At 38.4% G+C, this 22,308-nt stretch overlaps 2 protein-coding genes across 6 annotated transcripts in view; one reads left to right on the forward strand and one right to left on the reverse strand.

The window, feature by feature from the left end:
• Window positions 1–7,102, forward strand: part of CEP290 (centrosomal protein 290) — an 82,638-nt gene extending 75,536 nt beyond the window's left edge. For all 5 annotated transcript variants that reach the window (XM_089524000.1, XM_089524001.1, XM_089524004.1 and 2 more), the window contains 6 exons: window positions 143–315; window positions 2,102–2,225; window positions 4,281–4,354; window positions 4,450–4,553; window positions 6,274–6,356; window positions 6,899–7,102. In XM_089524000.1, coding sequence (XP_089380126.1) covers window positions 143–315; window positions 2,102–2,225; window positions 4,281–4,354; window positions 4,450–4,553; window positions 6,274–6,356; window positions 6,899–7,087 — 747 coding nt within the window. In that variant the 3' untranslated portion in view covers window positions 7,088–7,102. The remainder of the gene's footprint in view (window positions 1–142; window positions 316–2,101; window positions 2,226–4,280; window positions 4,355–4,449; window positions 4,554–6,273; window positions 6,357–6,898) is intronic.
• A 547-nt stretch (window positions 7,103–7,649) lies between these two features.
• Window positions 7,650–17,196, reverse strand: RLIG1 (RNA 5'-phosphate and 3'-OH ligase 1). Its single transcript, XM_089524005.1, is given in 8 exon segments — window positions 7,650–8,503; window positions 8,505–8,687; window positions 9,379–9,548; window positions 10,016–10,213; window positions 11,074–11,190; window positions 12,230–12,325; window positions 13,698–13,815; window positions 17,036–17,196. Coding segments are annotated over 8 exon segments (990 nt in total). The 5' UTR covers window positions 17,126–17,196; the 3' UTR covers window positions 7,650–8,485.
• Between the last annotated feature and the right edge of the window lie 5,112 nt (window positions 17,197–22,308).

Below are 22,308 nucleotides of genomic sequence, written 5' to 3' on the forward strand. Positions count from 1 at the left end.
CTACAACTACTAAAATGGACTTTTCTAGCTGGGATTTTTACATCTTGTTAACAGTACTGAAGTGTTAAAGCTGGCTCATGAAGAGTGAAGATAAAGGGACACAAAGAAAATTTATGTCCAAACTTGTTTTGTTGGTCAACAGGAAGCAGAGAATGCAGAAAAGCTGCGAATAGCAAAGATTAATCTTGAAATAATAAATGAGAAATTGTCTGCGGAACTGGAAGAAACAATAAAGAAATTAAACATGGCAGAAAGCAGAATCCCACAGCTTGAAGGCGCTGACAGCAAGAGCTGGAAATCTATGGTCATAACAAGGTAGATCGAAGAATACTGTAGTCTGGTATTTCCATTTCCTGCAAAGTTTCAAATGAACAAGAGACTTGTTTTCAAATTTGCTTGCATTTCTATACTCACCATCAAAAAGACCAGAATTGACCAATTTGTTATCATACTTTTGCTAATGTAACAGGATTTTCTTTGCACTGCCACCCAAAAATCTGCTTTCAACAGTTTCTAATATCTTCAGAGATGTTGAGGGCACAGGAGGAGGGCTGCAGAGGTAGTCCTTCACATTTCATGGATGGAACTGTTGATATTCAGTGGAATATCAACACTGGATCCTGCCTAAAAGATGCGCATTAAGGATCATTTAAGTAATTAATTAGTTTGAGAGCCAACATGTTATGAGCATTGGACTATGACTCTGGAGGCCAGGGTTCTAATCCCTGCTCAGCCATGGAAACCCTCTGGGTGACTTTGGGCAAGTCACTCTTTCAGCCTCGGAGGAAGGCAAGGCAAACCCTCCCTGAACAAATCTTGCTAAGAAAACCCTGTGACAGGGTTACCTTAGGGTTGCCATAAGTCAAAATGGATGTAAAAGCACACAGCAGCAACAAGCAGTCCTCATCATGCCGTTCTGCTAAAGGAAAACAAGGGCGGGTTACACACCGCCATTAACGCGCGGAGCGCATATTAGGGTTAGGGAGGTACGGTGCTTCTGCGTAAAAAATGACGGTGGCCGTTCCAGACAGCCGCCGCCATGAGGACATCACGTCCGTGCCGCCTCTATATGGGGTGGCGCGGACGTGACGTCCTCGCTCCGCGCCAGGGCGCCTAGTGCGCCCTTAGCGCGGACCAGGAAGGGGCTCCATTTCGGAGCTCCTTCCTGGTTTGCGGTGCCACTTTGCGTCGCTGGGCGCAGCCTTCAGATGGCTGCGCCCAGCGAAGCAAGGGAGAAAGGGGCCAAGCAGCCCCTTTCTCCTCCTCTCCGCCACCGCGGGGTGTCCTTGGGGCTTGAAGCCCCAAGGACACCCCTTTTCAGGCTGCGGGGAAGCGGCGTTTTGCTGCTTCCCTGCAGCCTGAAAAGCGGTGGATTGGGGCTTCAGCGGCTGCCGTTCTGGCAGCTGAGGCCCCGATACACCAGGGAAAGGGGCGGGTACAGCCCGCCCCAAATGGGTGGTCTGTAACCCGCCAAGGAGTGACTTGGCTATATCAAACTAGGGCCCAGCTGATCTGCTTTCCAACAACTATAAATGGTCCAATGTTGGATCAGTGTATCATCTGCCTAATGCCAATAAACCTGTTTCTACATCTACTTGGACTTTGGCAATAATGGTACATATTGTAATGTTAAGTAAACTCTATTTTATTGCAAGCAGATTCTTCTCCCATTTGAAAAGCAGAGAGCAATTTACATATTTACTGTAACAGAGATGACTGCAAAGCTGTCTGTTCCTCAATTTTTTTTTTTTTAATTTGTCCTACTTGTGAATTTTAACAGTTTGGAAGATTTTGCTATGTATAATACTTATTTTTTTTAAATTTATACCCCGCTCTTCAGCCAAGGCTATCAGAGCGGCTTACAATTTGTTAATTAGGCATTTAAGCATGGGTTATGCATGTTCCACAGCAGATGACACCTTAATATGATTTATAAACCATTAATTTTGTTGTACTGTACTATATAAAACATACTACTTGTGCTCTATTATTTTAAATAGTGTCTCTTTCCTGTTCATTCTTGACATAACAATTTGAGATTTTCTTTTACTATCTGCAAATATTATAGTTTTAATAGAAATGAATTTTCTGCTACTTCTAGAATGTATGAAAATAAGATGAAAGAAATGGAGGCTGATATTGCCAAAAAAGCTCAAGCTATTAGTGATCTTAAACAGCAACTGGAGAAAGCCAAAGAAGAATATACCAAAGACATAAAAGAACAAGTGAGTAAAGAATTACTATGGATTTAGTTTGCTAACCTTCTATCACTGAAATTTTATTTGAACTCTTAATGCACTATAGTACCTTGGCTAGGATCCAGAAACAGAACTTGTCAACAGAACTGAGGTATTAACCTCCTGTGCAACCCCACACTTGTTCCTTGTGGCTGAAGAAGCTGCTTTTTTATGGTGCAGAAGGAGGCAGAGAAATAAATAATAATAACAATTTTATATCCTGCCCTTTTCCACTTTGGGACTCAAGGTGGTTTACAAAGCTTAAAAATATAATTAAACTAACAATTCAGTTAAAAACAGTTAAAATTAACAATTAAAAAGAGCAAATATAAACAACACAACACATAAAGGCCCTTTCCCCCAGGCAGTCATCCCTCAAATGCCAAAAAGGTTTTCACTAGCATGCAAAATGACAGAGAGAATGGTGCCAGTCTAGCCTCTTTATAGCCTAGGAGCAGCCACCATAAAGGCCCTGTATTTTGTTCCCATCACATATACCTATGTAGATAGTGGAACAGTGAAAAACCCCACTACCAGCAAGATCTCAAGACATAAGCAGACTCCTAGAAGTAGATATGAACTTTCAGGTAACTTGTAGGACTTTGTAATGAGCACTTTGAATTGTGCCCAGAAATACACCGGTAGCCAGTCCCTGTTAAGAAAACCTGATCACATACCATCATTTAGGGTTTTATTTTTATTTTTTTGGCAAGATTTATTCAGAGGTTTGCTGTTTTGCTAAGAGAGCGACTTGCCCAAGGTCCCCCAGTAGGTGTCCATGGTTGACTGACCCTGTTCTTCCAGAATCCTAGTTCAACCCTTACCCCAATTATATCACATTGGTTCTCACAGAAGTACCAAATTAAAAACCACAACGCAATGAAGACTGAACACACCACTGACTTAGGTCTTGGAATAGCACCACTGTTTAATCTTCAGATTTAATCAGGTGGAAGAGTGCTTACCCTTCCCAGATTAGGGACAGTCTTGGACAAGAAACATGGTTTTTGTGACGCCCTTAGCACTCTTATCTTCCATGGACATTAACTGATTTCTGCATTTTATGTTACTTTGTTTTTAGTTTTTCCTTCCCCAACAAGGACTTCTGAGAACAGAAAGAGGGTTTTTTTTGGTTTTTTACTAGCATGATGTAGTAGTTTAACTATGGTGAGACCAGTGTTCAAATCCCTGCTTGGCCATGGAAACCCACTGAATGTTTTTGGGCAAGTCATACTCTCTCAGCCTCAGAGGAAGGCAATGCCCCCATCTGAAAAAAGCTTGCCAAAAAAATCTCATGTTCACCTTAGGGTCACTGTAAATTGGAAAGGACTAGAAGGCACACAATAGCATTTTGTTTTTTGAGGTCTTTAAGGTTCCTTCTTGCCAATTTGAAGCCTTTGGGGGGAGTTTTGGTACAATTCTCTTTACTGCACTTGCCTTCTCTCTAGCCAGTCAGACATAGAATGCTGGTGAGTGAACTGTCCCTTCTTCAGGGAGATTGTGTCTGCACTACCTTTTATATTTCTTCACACCTATCTATTCTGTATGGCAGGGAATTGTGAGAAAGAAAAGCAAGGCAACCAAGAGCCCTCCCTTTGCAAGAGATTAATTGTATTTTTATTTTTTATTTATTTAGGTATTTATACCCTGCCCTTCAGCCCTAATGGCTCTCAGAGCGGCTTACAATTATTATTTTTAATCAGACAGTTATCAGGCTTACAATCTAAAATACACGAAACAAAAGGAAAAGGGAATAGTGCAGGGAAAGGGGATGAGGTCCAGTGGTTCTTCTCTCCCTCTGAGGCCTGGACCAAGGCAGATGGATTGGAGGGAGGGCTCTTCCTTCTTCCAGGCTAGTTCTGATGGAACTGGACCTGCCTGATGAACTTCCTCTCAGGCCGACGGATGGCAGTTATGGAGGGCGGAGTCTCCTTCCTTCAGGCTAGTCCTAGAATTGTAGCATGCTGTTACCCATAATCTCTTCCAAATATTAAAAAAAATCTAATATTATTATCTAATTATTTCTCTTTCCTCCATATAAAGATTGGGCTTCTCCAACACTATCCTGAAAGTGCCCAAACGGAGCAAGAACTTATCAGGGAACTTCAGCTTCTCAGGTAATGCACAGAGCAGCATGTTTCCTCTGCAGAACAAATCCAGGGGGAAAAAAAGAGCTACCCACGCTCCTGTATCCCATTCTTTATTTCTGTAGGTTAGCCAATGACCGTTTGGAAAAGGAAAAGACAGAATTAGTTCACCAGTTGGAGGCATCTCAAAATTTAAGTGAAATAAAGGAAGGACAGAGCTTTGCTGCTGGTAACATTTAAAATACTTTCATTATATTGTGGGACCTTTCAAAAGTTATACTATAAAAATTATATTGTGTCAAACCTTTCAAGAGCACAGCTAAATCCAGTTGCTGATGCCAACTAGAATAGGCCCATGGAATCAATGGTACTTCTCTAAATTTTGACTTTAGTAAGACCCATTGAAGCACTGTTCTTCAAGACCATATGGGATACAAAGCTGTACTTGAAAAAGAGAATTCTTCAACATGGAAGGAATACCTTAAAACTCTGTGGAAATATAGGTGCCTTGCATTTCTGCAAGAGTAGGTTTGAATAAAAACCTAAGTCCTTTGAGTCATAGGGAACAAAAAGTGAAATATCAGTGGATTAAAACAGGGGAGCCTGTTTTAATCTACTAATATTTCACTTTGTTTGTAGCCCTCCATATATTCTTCCAACAACTCTAGCCAGCATAAGTAATATTGAGAATTGAAGATCAGCAACATCTGGAAGAACCCATAATTTCCAGCCTTTGATTAAAATATGTATCTGGGTTTTGTATAACACTTCTACTATGATAACTTTTTGTTCTGAAACAAATGTTACTTATTCTGAGAAAATTTATGCTTAAAGTGTCTTGGGAGGGCTAGGGAGTTGCCTTCATTTCTCCTACTTGTAGTAATAGCTTTATATTTGTTAAAGGTATCTGCCTTAGTTTTGTAATATCATTTTCTAAGGGAAATGAAAACTGGAGTGTGCTGATAGTTTTTATTCTTTTCCACATAATTCCACAATATTAACATAATATTTAGTCTACTGATTCAGGGCCTATGAGAAAGAAAGTAGGTCAAATAGTTTTGGTATTTTAACCTACTAGTAGTTTTTTTTTAACATAATTTATCATATAGCATAAACCTAGTGTTGTAACACACTGGCAAAAATTTAGCCTTGCAGAAATAAGCTATTGGTTTTTAGTAGAGACCTATTTGATCCCTTGGTTCTCTTAAAGTAGATATAGATGCAATTCTCACAGTCCCTACATCATTGTTTAATGACTAGGGAGTACAGTGGGATATGTGTTCTTCCTTCTCACAAGTTTAATTATGTAACTCTTAACTGGGCCAAATTTAAAGTGGCACCAGTATTACTTATAGATAAATGCTAAAGTCCAGTTCATGCTGGGATGAGTTTTTGGAATGCTACTATAGATGTCCAATCCTTTAATTCAGCAGTGGGCAGCATGGCCCGGGGCCACATGCAGCCCACAAACTGTTTTTGTGGTCCCTTTCTAAAGATGTCAGAGATCAGATTTTCTGTTTAATTTAGAAATCTCCCGGTCAATCCATCTTTTAATTAAGTAGCAGAGGCCCCCATGCATTATATAACATTAAAAAACACCCATTTAAAAAACAAACAAACAACCATCTGGTGACTTCTGGGTGGGGCATTTTTGACATTCAAGAGATTCTTTGGGACCCACTGCATTTGCCCACTCCAGTTTTATCTGCATATTAATTATGCAAAACCATTTTGTTGCATTTCACATATACTAGAAAATTTCCATTTATAACCCTTTCCTTTACATTATCAATTTTGTATTAACTGCAAGAACTCAGAAATCATTTCTAGTCTTAGAGGAGGGGGGAGCTAATGCACCATATGCCATTTTGTTTAAATAGAAATAGTTATGATTAATTCAACTTCATGTATATTTTTATATGTATAAAACTTTCAACTGAAACATTTAGACAAGACTGGAAACTACAAGTTACTAGCAGAAGACCTGAAAACACAGTTGAAAACCTCAGATTTGGAACAGCAGCGACTTCAGGTTGGAATTGCAGCTATAAGTATGTTGATTTGGAAAAGTTGCAGTTGCTTGAACTCTCAGATAATATGTTGTTTTGCCCATTTGTTCCTTGCTAGATAGTGTACTGTACTAGTTACCCACTTTACCCTCAATATTAAACACTTATAAGGACAAATGTACTTTTCCCATAGTTGCTTTTTAAAGTGAGATGTGCCTGGTTTCTGCTTGCTAGTGTAATTCAGTATAGGCTGTTAACATTTTGAATGAGGCAGCATAAAATGCAGACTTTTTGTAGGCTGTGCAATACCTGAATTTTTTGTGTGATATGAAATGAAAAGCCAGGTTTCTCCCATGCTATTAAGTACAAATAGAGTATGAATCCATGATTTCAACAGCAAAGCATTTGTCCATCTTAATGCACAGTCTAATATTCTCGTTACAATTAACAAGATTTTGAAGTACACAACTCTAATTTTACATATATAGCAAGTTTACTCCCTGGGGGGAGTGCATATGTTTATGTAATTGTTTTATTTATAACAGTAATTTCTGTTCCTCATTAGGAAGAAGTCAGAAAGCTGAAAAATGAACTGGATAATTTTGATCCATCCTTTTTTGAAGAAATTGAAGACCTGAAGTACAACTATAATGAAGAGGTTAAAAAAAATATTATCTTAGAAGAGCGACTGAAAACACTTTCTGAACAATTTGGTGTTCATGTAGATATTCCAGCCCAAGTTTCTATTGATTAAGTGGAAAGGTATGCAACTTTTCAAAGACACATGCAATCTGGAGATAATCACATAGCCTTGATTAGGAGCCAAGCAAACTTTTCCCCACCCTTCAAAAATGTTAGTAGCGCACAACTCTACTACATAGCTCTTGTTGACTTTCAATAAAGTCTGCATCTTCTTCATAAATTTGAGCTACTGCTTGTTTCCATTTTCTGCAAGCATGGAACCAATTAATAAAAGGATGATAGTACTGTGAATTGGGATATGCATGTATCTTTCTATATGTGTATGTATTTTGTTATGCTAATTTATTAATTTTTGGGTTTTTGTACATTTTGTAGATTTCCATTGACATGCACAGAGTGGAGTTTAGTAGTTCTTTATTTTTCTACATTTGAATAATATATAAATGCTGTTTACCCTGTTTTGAACTGAAACACACAAGTACTAGGTCTTTTTATAATAAAGAAAAGCTACAGTTTACTAAACAAGTTTACTGCACATTATTTTAGCTCTACTGGGTTGTATAGTGAATTACACGAAACAGCTCCCCATGGGCCCCCTACATCTAGTCTAGAAGGTTAAGGATTCTTTACAGATTTGAAAAAGAAGAGTAGAGAGCAAAGAGAAATACTCTCATATAACAGTCAGTGCAGTCCATAATCCTAAAATACGTGAAACTATAAAATTAATTAGAACAGTAGCACACTACTGCAGTATTATATACACTTCAAAAGAAGTACAGAATTTAATTAATCTCAACATTTAAAAACAAATGTTAAAATTTGGTGTGGCTTCCAGACTACACTTCGGATTCAATACATGCATGAATCATATCGATAACATTTAAAAGGTAAAGAATCAGACCCTTCCTACACAACTGCTTCAGTGTATTTTAAGGTAGGGATATTGATATATATATGCATGTATTCTTCATTTACTCCAGAAGTATTTTGGGCTCCTCTACCTGCAGTATGAAACATATGAAGTCCAGAGGATCAAAGAGCCTTATGTTTTTACTAGCATTTTCCATCTACTGATAAATATTCTGTTAGTTATATGTTGCTAGAATAAAGTCATCTGCACAAATTATTTTTTTTACAATAACCGCAAATGTCAACTATACAGACTTAAAGAGAAAAAATGTATCATTCTCAAGATCAAGTTGTTACTGCTTTAAAAAACATTCAAGGTACATTTCAGTCTTAATTTGGGGGGGTTGGAAAGAAAAATAATGATGTCCAAATTTAGGTTTTCCTGCTACATACATGTATCTGTTAAGCCATGTGTAAACTAAATACTATTTTAACTGCATTTCAACAAAAAATGCAATTTTTGACATATACACCTTATATAAGACAGAGTTAAATGGAATGAAGCACAAGTAAACATGCTGACACCGATGTGTCTATCTGTTTAAGAAATCTGATCATAGATCACCTGTTATATCCCTGAGACTACTGAATCTTTGTCCATCCAACTTTGAAAAATAATCAAAAAGTGTCTTTGGTTCAAAATTATAGTCATATTTGACCATACTGAAGTTGACAACAACTGGCTGAGAAATCAAGTGAGGGTCTGCAATTGGCCAGGACAAGCCAAGATGATGTCGATGAAGCTATAAAGAAAAGAAGCACAAGTAAACATGCTGACTTTACATATCAGGTAGCGTGCAAGTATATTAAAAACAGTCATGTCCTATTTAGATATACAAAAATATAAACATACCCATGTTTAAAGAGGCCAAGGTCCAATGCTGTATTTTCATATTTGTTATGATTAGTGTTGAACTAGAACTTAAGTTCTGTATTCTAGTCTCAATTCAGCCATTAACACTCACTGGATGATTTCAGCTAGTCATTCTTTTTCAGCCTAACCAATGTTACAGGCTGTTGTGAGGAGGAAGCAGGAAGGAGAGGGAATGTTTCTTTGAGTTCACTGGAGGAGAGGTGGGAGATACACCTCTCTCTCTCTCAAATGAATAGTCACCTGGTAAAATCAGGATATTCTTCTCATTCTCTGGTGCTATAAACCTGCTTCATATGATTTAACAGTCTTTTAAGTTGCCAGAGTTTCATTAGAGTGAAGAGACTGCCAATTCTCATGGAAGTACGCCACTGGATCCTGGCCAAAAAGGTGTGCAGGACAAGCAAAGAAACTCAAGCAAATGTCTCACATAGGGTGACTCACACATACCCCTTCAAAACAGAAATAACATTGTCTTGAGCAAACTGTATGATATGCTACAAATACTGACAGCTCATGAAAGTAGAAATATGGAATAAGTCTAATAAAGCTTTCAGTATTACCTTGACTAAATTTCCATCAACACAATGCCATACAATGCCTTCAATTTTCCCTTCTTTACATCCATCAAACCATGCCAATATGTCACTGTGATTCAGTGCAGGTGCATTTTTTATTTGAAATATTCCATGAGGGACAAGAAGGTGTACAGGGTATTTCTTGCTTCCTAAACCTATTAAAATTAAGCAGAATTAAATTATTTATTTTCATTAGATGTTCCCACATTTCTCTAAACTATTCCTTCTCCCATATGCCACATTTTTTTTCGTAATTCTCTCCCCTACTTCTCTACTACAGTCTCAGATCTCTAGTATACCCCCATGTTTTAAGCTTTCCTTTATCAGGCTTATTCCACATATATTTTGTCATAACCAGAAATTTTCCTGTCTCCTTGCCTCTCTCTGGCCCTGATGCAGATCAGCCACTCACTACCTAGCCTTCCATAAAAATCTGTATGACAAATTCTCTCTTTAGTAGTAAACAATTGCAGTAACCTACAACCTAATGTGTGCCTTTTCCAAACAGTTTTGCTTATTTCTGCGAGATTAAATTTGTAATTTGAAGACAATGGATCTGTTAGACTAGCTTATGAAAATCTTCTTTAAAATATCTATATTGGTATAGAAAGAGTATACTTGCCATATGGGTTGGCATTAATGTTTGTTCCAATAAGCTCCAGTGTGTGTTCTGAAAATTTGGATAAGGGCACAGGACTAATTTCTAGAAGACCAGGTTCTTCAGTGTGATGCTTCAGAATGAGAGCTAGTTCAAATTTATAGTTCACAACAGAAGTGTGCCAACAATATTGTTTGCTGTTTTTCTCCACAGGGACCCAACCTATGAAAACAAAGCAAGCCTTTTTCCCCCACTGTCAAGATTGTTTTTATGTGCGCAATTTTTTAAGCTGATACAAATACTAGTTTTAGTTGTACATATGTTTATTTCATCTAAAAATCTTAAGGGTTGCCAATATATAAATAGCAATGTTTCAAAAATTATGCATAAACCAATAAAAGCCCCAAAACATCTATCCCGGAAAACACTAAAATCCATTAAATAATTACAGCTAAGAACACATTACATACACCCAGAAACCCAATGAAATCATTAAAAAATATCAAAGAAGACAAATTATTAGGGTCTTTTTAAAGGCCAGCAATGATGACTCCTGACACAGCTGATACTTCAGCTGACATAGCATTCTGCCAAAATGGAGTGTTTAAAAAAAAGTTAAACTCTTATCCACCAATCAATTTTATTTTTCCTTACAGCTGGCTATATAAAAAAGTAGGACTTGGAATGCCTGAAAAAATAACCACTGATTTCCCCCCCACTTTGGAGAACTCTACAAAAGTAATTCTGTGCCATTATCCTATACTAGAGAACCATGGTCTCAAAATCTCACTATACTTCAGTAAAACTATGACAATGAACAAGATATTGTGGACTTCTCTGAACAAGAAATATGTTGCACAATGTAATAGACACAAACTTGTACTTCATTAGATATCTTATCCTTGTTGACTTGGGGCTATTTTTTTGGCTTCCCTATAAATTTCTCTAGGCAATCTGTTGCTCTGTGGATGCAACTGAACATGTAAATTGTTAATGCATATTTTTCAAGTGCTGAAATGCATGGGTAAACTAGCTGAAGATAATATTTAAAATTGATTTTTTGCTATTAACAAGTATTCCACCTGGAATATGTCCATTTTCATCAGGAAGAGGTTTTCCATTACAATGCTCTGTTTCCTTTGCTGGAATCCAGCCTTCAGGGACAGGCCTGAAATCTTCTTCAACACTCCAAGTAAATCCTGAAAACAAACACAGAAATATACTTTTTGATACCAGAAACATTTTACGTCCAGCCTACCTCTGAACAAGCATTAATGCATTTTAGTGCTGGATAAACAACTTAGCAACAGCAGCTTGATTAGATTTAGGTTGTGTAGACTGTTCTGCTCTATTGTGCGTATATGTAATTACATGTACGTGCATAAAATACTGGAACTGATTATCCTGCCACTGTGTTTTAGCTGTCTCGTTTAAATGGAAAAGCTAGATTTCACTAATCAGAAAGAGATGTAGACTCCACAGTCGTGGAAATTGCTGACTTTTGTTAGCATGATTTTGTTGCCATTTCCGGTTACTTAAAGCTGCAGAGGATGCCCATTCAAGGTTAATACCAAAAAGAACGCAATCAGAGCCCAAGCAAAATGTCTTATTAATCAGGAACAAGCAAAATTCTGTAAAACCAAAAGACGTTGAAGATCTAAACAGATCCACTGTTTGGGTCAAATTTGACCTGTGGGTGCTATCTCATGTTCCAACATTTTTAAATCAATAATTACTTTGGTGTTCTCCCTGAACCTATGATACTTAAGGGTACTTCATTTGCATTGTGTTTAATGAAGCTGCACATGCCTCTATCACTTTGCCATCCTTCATTATGCTCTTCAGAGAATGCTATTGCCTGCACCAGACAAAAACAATATAAAAGCAACAGGTGGCAGCGTATCTTCTTTCTCCAACACATGCATTATTTTTTCCACCACTCGTGAAACAGCAGATTTTTTAAAGGCCTATTGGCCAAATGCATGTGTGTGCAAACAAAAACCACTCACTTTTATTCTTCCCATCTGTCTTTTAAAAATGCTGGTATTTCAATCAATGTGTGTTATCAGATGGAATAACAAGAAGGCAGTTTGATATAATTGGGTAGAAATGACAACTGCAGACAAGATGGACTAGGAAGGTCATTTGAAGCAACAGATTTCATCACTTCCTTGCTGTCCCCCAGCTTCCAAAAACATTTAACTGCCGGATTTTGTTAAAAAAAATATCATCACCAACCTTGTAAATTGTCTGCTGAGTACAAGAACCGTTTAAATCTTTTTTCAGCTTGCTTGTTAGGTTTTCTATCCAGCCTGGCCCAAAGGTATGGTTGTCCTGCAGTTATGGCATCAGATTGAAATTTACATTAGCTTTTCTTACATAAAAACTGCAAGACAAATATTTCAGCAAATTCCATATATATTGCTCTTATTATTCCTTTTACATATTTATATACTGCTGATTTAAAAAAAAAAATCAAAGTTAAAATATATACAAGGCACAAATACACAGAGCACAATACACATTTTTGAGGTTTGATAAACAGGTAATTGCTTGAACAAAATAAAGCTTGCTTATGTAAACACATTTTTTCCTGTTTTAACTTATGACATAATGAAGAGAAGTATTGATAATTATATAATTTAATTGATACTTTCACATTTAATAGGATGATTTATTGTTTTTAACAGCTGTACATATTTTGTAGAATAACTGAAAAGTGTTTAATAGCTGGTTCCTAGCTGGGTCCTAGTTATTTCAAAGGGAGTGCTAATCATACGTTTAAAGTCTGCTTATTTAAATCAATGAGACTTAAAATCTGGTTCAGTGCATGGTACTCCCAGTCACTTCAGTGGGATTTACTCCCAAGTAAGTATACATAATATCACAGTGTATGACTTCAGTTCGATTGTACCTTCTTTTTTACTGTACAGTATAACCCCTGTACCTATGAGGAATACATTCCTGGACTTACTGTGAAAATGCAAAACCACAGATAATGGCAAACCTTGTTGAAATGAATTACTTCCAACAAATGTCAACCACAGAATCACACTGGAGGACCTAGAGATTCCTAGTGAAAATACTTCTCTAGGCATTTCTAGGTTTTGCAGCAAGACTCTATGGTTAACTTACACCAGAAGCGTACTATAAAATCACTCTGGAGGACCTAAAAATGCCTACAAAGAACATTTTTTTCAGAGATGGGTAAGTGAAACCGCAGGCATTAATACCATCGATAAGGGATTCATGCTATAATCTTGATTGCTCAAGGACAAATGTTTATCAATTTGGCAGTATTATTTTAAATCCACATCAGTTTTTGTTATCTGCAGATTTACTGAGAGGAGACAACTGCAAAACATGTTCTCCCTCCTTACGAATGGGCATAGTAACAGCAGCATCGCTGAAATACCTGTGGCTTAATGGAGGCAATTTGTGAAGTAGTGAAAGGCACAAGATTAATGATTGCTAAGGCAACCACTTGATCAAATAGTCCAGAGATAAGACTGCAAAGAATGGCAGAATCTGGAATGTGACATGCCCTGCCAGATAGCACAATATCTTCATTTTAAAAACTAGGTTATTTCAACGTGGTGAGCAATAGCACTCAAAGTGTATCTGCCTGAAATGATCTCAATGGGGTTTGAACTCGTGCAGCATTTATCCTATCTACTACTCCCCACCATTCTGGATTTCTACATACCTTTGTAAGTAGTTATGTAACAGCAAGTTCCATCTACTTTTTCCGTTGGGACTGCATTGTATATATCTGCATCAAGCGCCTTCTGATTAATCGTTTCAGTGGCCAACACTTTAAAAGGCTAAGGAGAGGGGGGAAATAGTATACATTGTTTTGGAAGCAGAGTGTTTTTTTTCAAGGCAAGACACTGCAAGTTACAGGGCAATGGAGCAAGAAACCAACTACCAACCTTCGTATTGTGATGATGCAGTACAACCTTCAATACTGATTCACCAAAGAGGGAGAAGAAAATTAAATTCCATGTGCATCTTTATTTTAAAACATTTTTTCCATAGGTGGCATAATGGGAAAGCAAAACGCTGTTCCATTTTGAAGTGTTCAAGTGCTTTGCTAGAGAATCTTAAAAGGTACTATATCCATGGTAACAAAGATTCCATGCATCATATAGGAAGGGAACAACAGTTGCTCCCAAGCTTCATTTTGAAATTAGAAGCCACATTGCCAACAAAACAATGGTAAGTTAGTTGTGTTTATCCCTTTAATATTGTGTAGGTAACAGTGACAACATGATTGTCCAAATTAAACCTGTTTAATTCAATAAAACTAAGCACAGAAAGTGCAAAATGGACTAAGGGTGCTAAAACATGCTTCTGAGGAAGTAGGCTCGAGTCTATTAAAGTTCTTTCAGTTTGTCTGAAAGGTGCTACACAACAGCCCTTTGCATACTAAGTGTGCTAATGACAGCTGCTTTTTAATTTTCTCAGAACTTCAGGGATACAGAAATGAAAAATTATTAGAGAACTTTCCCTATGGATTGTACAGTCAACCAGGCCTTCCATATTCATGGATCTTTTTATCCACCGATTCAAGCATCTATGGTTTGAAAATACTTTTTAAAAAAATATATAAATTCCAAAAAGCAAACATTGATTTTGCCATTTTATCCAAAGGACACCATTTTACTATGCCATTGTATTTAATGGGACTTGACCACCCACCAATTTTGGTAAATTTGGGGGTCCTGGAACCAAACCTCAGCTGTATCCAGGGCCCACTGTAATGCTTTATTCTGAATCTGAAATCATACTTATCAGAATTGTTTTAATTCCATAAAACTAAGCAGAGAAAGTGCAAGATGTACTAAGAGTGCTAAAACATGCATCTGAGGAAGTGGGCTCAAGTCTACAAAAGCTAATGCTACCAACTTCTTTCTTTCAGTTTGCCTGAAAAATTTGTTGTTACACAACAAAATGTAAGGCATCTGCACCGGTATAAAAGAGGTTTAAAAACAGGGTGCTTATGATATTTTGCTAAAGGCCAGTTCTTCTGTATTCGAGGAGGGGAGGACAGGTCCATTCCCTTGGCAGAATATTCCTACAAAATTAATCAATAAAGCTGGCTCAATCATCTCAGCTCCCTTGTGCAGTGAAGAGGCAGGAAAGCCACCATGACAATTTTCACCCATTCAGGATGCATCTGCACTGCAGAAATAATCCAGTCTGACACCACTTTAACTATCATGGTTCAATGCTATGGGATTCTGGGATTTGTAGTTTGTTGTGACACCAGAGCTCTGACATAGAAGGCTAAATGTCTCACAAACCTACAATCCCTAGAATTCCATAGCACTGAGCCATGGCTGTTAAAGTGGTGTGAAGCTGGATTATTTCTGCAATGCAGATGCAGGCTAAGACAATCATGAAAGGACTGTAGTTGTATACATGGGTGTGAAGCAAAAGGAAGACAAGAAGGAATTAAAACACAGGTGAGCAACCTATTTCAGGGTCTCCAAGCGGGTTTCTACCAAAACTTTGCCTTTGACAACAGCCCAGGTTTCTCTGGAAAACCCAGTGAGGCCAGACATCCTCCTTTTCCAGGACCTGTCCTCCATTTCAACCTTCTGTGGAGGAGGAATGTCCAAAATGCCCTCCATTCTGAGCATGATTAAGAAGCATGAATTTATATGAATGTTTTTAGCTTTTCTTTTGGTCATATCCTCCGTTTTTTCTTGAATCTCCTCTATTTTACAGTGCCTTGTCCTCTTTTGCAGTGAGGACATCTGGTCACCCCGACTACAACTCCCAGCTGGTTGAGGGTTCAGGGGGCTATAATACTACTACTACTACTACTACTACTAATAATAATAACAACTTCCCTTAGCTTTCAAATGAATACTGAGCTGATGCCCCTTACCTCCATCTTTCTGTAGTAGCAAATTTCATAATTTAACCATTTCAGGGGGGAGCAGGGTGACCAGACACGTCCTCCTTTTCCAGGACCTGTCCTCCATTTCAACCTTCTGTCCAGGAGGAATGCCCAAAAAATCATCCCATTTTGAGCATGACCAAGAAAGATATATTTATGTTTCTAGGAGTGTTTTGAGCTTTCCTTTGGTCATGTCCTCTTCCATTTTGTGGTGCCTTGTCCTTCTTTGCGGTTGGGACGCCTAGAAATAATCCACTTTGAGACTGCTTTAACTGACATGGCTCAAGGCTAGGGAATTCTGGGAACTGTAGTTTTGTGGGACTTTTAGCCTTCTTTGTCAGAGAGAGCTCTGGTGCCACAATAAACTTCAGTTCCTAGGATTCCCTAACACTGAGCCAAGGGCAGCTAAAGCAGGGACATAGTAAAACATATGACAGTAAAACTTGCCCACAGGGAAACCATACCTGCCCATAGGGAATTACTGGGAATACTTACCCATAGAGAATCATTGGAAATTATTTGTCTATAGAGAATTACTGAGGAATACTTGCCCATAGGGAAACATAGGAGAATACTTGCCTATATTGAATAATTGGGGATTATTTGTCTATAGAGAATCACTGAGGAATACTTACCCATAGGGAAACATAGGGGAATACTTGCCCATAAACAATGACTGGGGAATACTTGCCCATAGAGAATCATTGGGGGCTATTTGCCCATAGAGAATTACTGGGAATACTTACTCATAGGGAAACATAGGAGAATAGTTGCCTATAGAGAATAATTGGGGATTATTTACCCATAGAGAATCACTGAGGTATATTTGTCCATAGGGAATCATTAAGGATTATTTGCTCATAGGGAACCACAGAGGAATATTTGCCCATAATCACTGGGGATTAGTTGCTCATAGAGAATCATTGGGGATTGTCCATAGGGAATCATTGGAGATTACAGGTATTTGCTCATAGGGAATCATTGGGCAAGCATCCCCCTCTGTTTCCCTATGGGCAAGTACTGCCATCTGCTGAAGCGGCCTCAGAGTGGACTGTTTGTGCATCATTATTGGGCTGGGGCTGGGGCTGGGGCCTTTCCCTCAGCCGCCTCCTTCCTTCCTTCCTTGCTTGCCTCACCTGGTGCTCTCTTTTGGCCGAGGGCCCCTCCGCCACCCGCGTCACAAAGAGGCAGGGCAGCTTCTGCTGCACGGAGCCCAGGCGGCTCATGGCCCTCAGAGGCCTGGCCTCGGCTCCAGTCGTTGGGGGTTATTATTACTGTAGCCACGCTCTGCGAGAAGACTAGTCGCAGAGGCCGCCAAGCTAGGCCTGGGCGAAAGGCCTGCCGGGAAATGTAGTCCAGGAGCTGAGAGAGAGGCCCAAAACACACTGCAGAAACAGTCTACTTTGAGACGGCTTAAGTCGCCAGGGCTCAGTGCTAGGGATCTCTGGGAATTGTAGTTTGTTGCGGCACCACCACAACTCTCTGACAGAGAAGGCCAAATGTCTCACAAAACTACACTTCCCAGAATTCCCTAGCACTGAGCCAGGGCAGTTAAAGATAATAAAAACTAAAGTGGATTATTATTTCTACAGTCTGTTTTGGACCAGAGAGAGAAAGAGAGAGAGTGGGTGACCAGAGGTCCTCCTTTTCCAGGACATGGCCTCCATTTTAGCCTTCTGTCGAGCAGGAAATGTCCAAAAACTCCTCATGACTGGAAAAAAAGATGGATTTAGCTTCTGTTTCTGGTCATGTCTTCTTTGGAATAGCGGCATATAAATAAAACAAATTATTATTATTATTTCAGCCTAGGGATGTCCAAAATGTCCTCCATTCTCAGCATAAAATTTACATTTTATAAAAGTGTTTAAAAAAAAAAGCTTTTATTTGATCATGTCCTCCATTTTATTTCTCTTTGGATATCCTACATTTTACTGGGCCTCGTCCCAGAGTGACCAGATGCCTCACCGCCAAGGAGGACAAGGCACTGCAAAATGTAGGACATTCCAAGGGGGAATGGAAGACATTTGTAAATGAAAAGCTAAAAAGACTCACATAAATGTAAATTCATGCTTCTGAGTCGTGCTCAAAATGGAGGAGGTTTTGCAGTTCCCTCTGGACAGAAGGTTGAAATGTAGGACATGTCCTGGAAAAGGAGGACGTCTGGTCACACTGTCACAGGGAACATGCAATTCCCCCTCTCTCTATCATGTGTTTAGTTGTATGTTGTATTTCAATCATATGTTGTATCTCGCCTCGAGTTTGGGCATAAAAAATAAATAAAAATAAAAATGTATTATTAATTATTATTAGTATTACTATTAGAGGGTGAGTGTGGCATAATGATCTGGGCACTGGATTAGGACACCAAGAGACCAGGGTTCAAATCCTGGTTCAGCCATAAAAGAAGTCCTCTGGGTGACCTTGAGTCAACTGTGTGACGCAGCAGCTAAAAAAGCCAATGTGATTCCAGGCTGCATCAATAGAAGTATAGTTTCTAGATCAAGGAAAATAATAGTACCACTCTGTTCTGCTTCGGTTAGGCCTCACCTGGAATACTATGTCCATTTCTGGGCACCACAATTCCAAAAGGATGTTGAAAAATTGGAGCATGTCCAAAGGAGGGCCACCAAAATGGTGAAGGGTTTGGAAACTATGTCCTATGAGGAACGACTTAGGAAGCTGGGGATGTTTAGTCTGGAGAAGAGAAGGTTAAGAGCTGAAATGACAGCCCTGTTTAAATATTTGAAGGGATGTCATACTGAGGAGGGAGCAAGCTTGTTTTCTGCTGCTCCAGAGAACAGGACCCAGAACAATGGATGCAAGCTGCAGGAAAAGAGATTCCACTTCAACATTAGGAGGAACTTCCTGATAGTAAGGGCTGTTCCACAGTGGAACACACTTCCTTGGAGAGTGGTGGAGTCTCCCTCCTTGGAAGTCCTTAAACAGAGGCTTGATGGCCATCTGTTGAGCATGCTTTGATTGAGAGTTCCTGCATGGTGGGGGGTTGGACTGGATGGCCCTTGAGGTTCCAATGATGACTTTTTATCACATATGATAAGTACTGAACTCAAATACATTCAATGGAGGAGATTTTTTACATTAAAATTCAGTTGAAATCAGAAACATTTTTGTTGGGAATGTTAACTGAACAAATTGAGAAGAAATATGGAAGGAATTTACAGTACAGTATATGATCACCGCAGCAAAAATAGTCTATGCCCAGAAGTGGAAAGATGTTGCTGCTCCAACAAAAGATTGGCTAGTGAAGACAACTGACCTTCCTGAAGTGGAGAAATTGACAATGTTGATTAAGGAGAAATCACTGAATAACCTTAAGAACGATTGAGAATTGTTTATTACTTTTTAACAGTCTCACTGGGGCCACATAACAGCTTTATATTTTGTAAATTAAACAGTTTGTATTAAACAGAATCATAAATATATTGCTATTATTATGATTTAAAGGAAGTATAGAAAATTGTGGAACATATTTATCAGTTAGAGGCTGGAAGGTCTGCAGTCCAGATATTGTTTGTTTTTGTTCTTTAGTAATGTTTGTAGATTTGTTACGGTTTGATTTTGTATATTTTAGATATACAGTTAAAATATATGTATGGTTGTTTTTATGTTTCATTTTTTTAAAAAATCAAAAAGATTTTGTGCAGTTCTTCTGGCTTTTCCTCCCTAATTGTTATTTTGTTTGTTTTGTTTTGTTTAATAGGGAGGGATAGGGGGAAAAAAAGCTGAAAAAAGCAGTGGAGAAAGAAGTAAAAGACAACAATATCCAGATAAGAACTCCCATAAAACTAGGTGAATGAAGCAGAAAAATGTTTGGTCTTTTGGTTACGCTTACATTTTGGTTCAGAATATGTCTATACATTCTACTATATCAATACAGAACTATATTAATACAGAAGGAGACAACAAAAATGGAAGAACAAGAGACTTCTTTCACAAGATCCAAGAAATCAAAGGGAAATTTAAACCAAGTGTGGAGATGCTCTACAACCAGCAAGGAAGCAGATTACATAAACAAACAGAAAGAAAAAGACGATGAAAACAATATATGGGGAAAATGTATATAAAAGAGGTTAAAGGGTGACAGATTCATTTAAGGAAGAATCATATGAAGACAAACCTCCAATTTTAGAAAGTGAAGTGGAAGCTGCATTCAGAACGTTTGTAAGAAATAAAACACCAGAAACAGATGGCATGCCAATAGAGTTGCTTCATTCTGCAGAGACAGAATCTACACTAGTTTCAACTAAAATTTCCAAATATGGAAAATAAAATAATGGCTTACAGACTGGAAAAGCTCAATATACAGTGTGCCTTTGCTTCCGTGCATGTTGAGCCCCATTTAAATGAATGGGGCTCGTGCGTGCGGTGGCATGACAACACGCGTGTGCCATGGGCGCGTACCCCATTACTCCCTATGGGACGCGCCACCCCTTCCACGCACAGCTTTCAGCGTATGTTGAAAGCCGCGTATGACGCAGGCGCACTGTACATTCTATTCCCCAAAAAGGGGAGAACAGAGATTGCAGTAACCAAGGGACTAGTACATTAATTTCCTATGCAAGCAAAATGGTGCTCAAAATTCTACAACAAAGCCTTTTACTATATATGGCGTGAGAAATGCGAGATGTCCAAACTGGGTTCAGGAAACAAAGTCAATTATATTATAGACATACACTGGATAATGGAGCACAATAAAGAATTTAAAAATAAAACCAGCCTGTGCTTTCTAGGTTATAGCAAAGCTTTGTATAGCTCTTGAAAGACTATGGATCACTGTTTATGAAATGGACGTGTCACAACATTTGTTTGTCCTGATGTGTAACCTGTGCTCAGGACAAGAGGCTACTATTAGGACAGAATTCTGAAAATTGGAATAGTTTCCAAGTGGAAAGGGGGTCAGGCAAGGCTGAATCTTATCACCCTATCTGTATACATTCATTCATTGGCTTTTTTTCACGAACGAAGATTCAGGAAGGACTCATCCCACGCTTTCTACAAGCGTGTTGATAACTAAAAAGGCCAATCCGAGGTAAACAAGTCCGGTTGCAGAAAGCACAGCAGAAAGTCTCCTTGGGTAATGTTTCCAGGTTGTGGTTCTTTCTGTATGCTGAACATATCATATCTAAAGCAGGATTAGACTATGAGGAAGGAGGTGTGAAAATTGGAGGAAGGAGCTTCAACCACTGAAGATATGCAGATGACACTGTACTACTAGCAGAAAATAGCAAAGGTTTGGAATGATTACTGAAGAGAGTCAAAGAAGAAATTGCAAAGGAGATTTAGAGTTGAACTTAAATAAGCAAAAATAATGGCCACAGATGCTTTACATTACTTTAACTGAAGACATTGAAATCGTTCAAGATTTTCCATACTTTGGCTCAGTCATTGATCGGAATGGAGAATGTATTCAAGAAATCAGAAGGAGACTAGGATAAATTGAGGTTGGCTTGACTGCAGATAACAATAGCAAGCATTTGACACTAAAAGCAATGCATTTGATGTGGAATTCTAGGTGGACCCATCCTATTTATTTATTTACTGTATTTATACCTCACTTTTCAGCCAGAAAGGCTCTCAGAGCAGCTTATAGATAGTTAATTAGACATTTCCTTGCCCTCAGGCTTACAGTCTAAAAATGACACGACACAAAAAGAGAAGGAAATAGCAGTGGGAAGGGGAATAAGTCCAGTGGTTCTTCTCTCCCTCTGTGGCCGGAACCATGGCAGATGGACTGGAAGGAGGGCTATTTAGACCTATTTAATTTTATTCAAACCTATTTAAGTATTACCTTTTACTTGATTTAGGTTAATAATAGCAAAATATATACTTTTAGTTAATTTTAACTTAATGTACAGTAAATGTCATATCTAGGTGGATACCATTAAACAGACTACAGCATGTCTTGAGAAATTTTGGGTTTTGGTTGGGGTTTTTTGTTTGTTTGTTTGTTTGTTTTTGTTTTGGGGGCATGTGTGTTTGTTTCGTCTCACATTAGTATGAATGTCTAACAGTGAATCATGGCTTATGAGAGTTAGACTTCTGCACCTGTTTGGCACTACAGTATCTGTTTGATACTCCAGATTCAAGTTCTAGAAATCCTAAGGACATATTGTTTATTCCTTCAAAATACAAAACCACACACTCAAAATACCATGGAAATTTGTAAGTGGGTTGCTAATTTATTAAGCAACCTCTAAGCCTATGCCTTACAAAACAAGTTTAATCTGCATTAGTGGGTGGTGATGGATCTCTTCCATAGGCATGAGGAGAAGCATCACATGCTGATTTTTGTTGTTAAAGCTGCTGTTAGAGCTGTACGTAGTAGATCAAACCAATGTTCTTCTGACAGTTTGGCATTTCTGTTTGTAGATGGGTTTCTCATAGAATA

This window comes from Sceloporus occidentalis, unplaced genomic scaffold (assembly GCF_023333645.1).
Source record: "Sceloporus occidentalis isolate IW3139 unplaced genomic scaffold, rSceOcc1.0.p SCAF_5, whole genome shotgun sequence".
NCBI classification, from domain to species: Eukaryota; Metazoa; Chordata; class Lepidosauria; order Squamata; family Phrynosomatidae; genus Sceloporus; species Sceloporus occidentalis.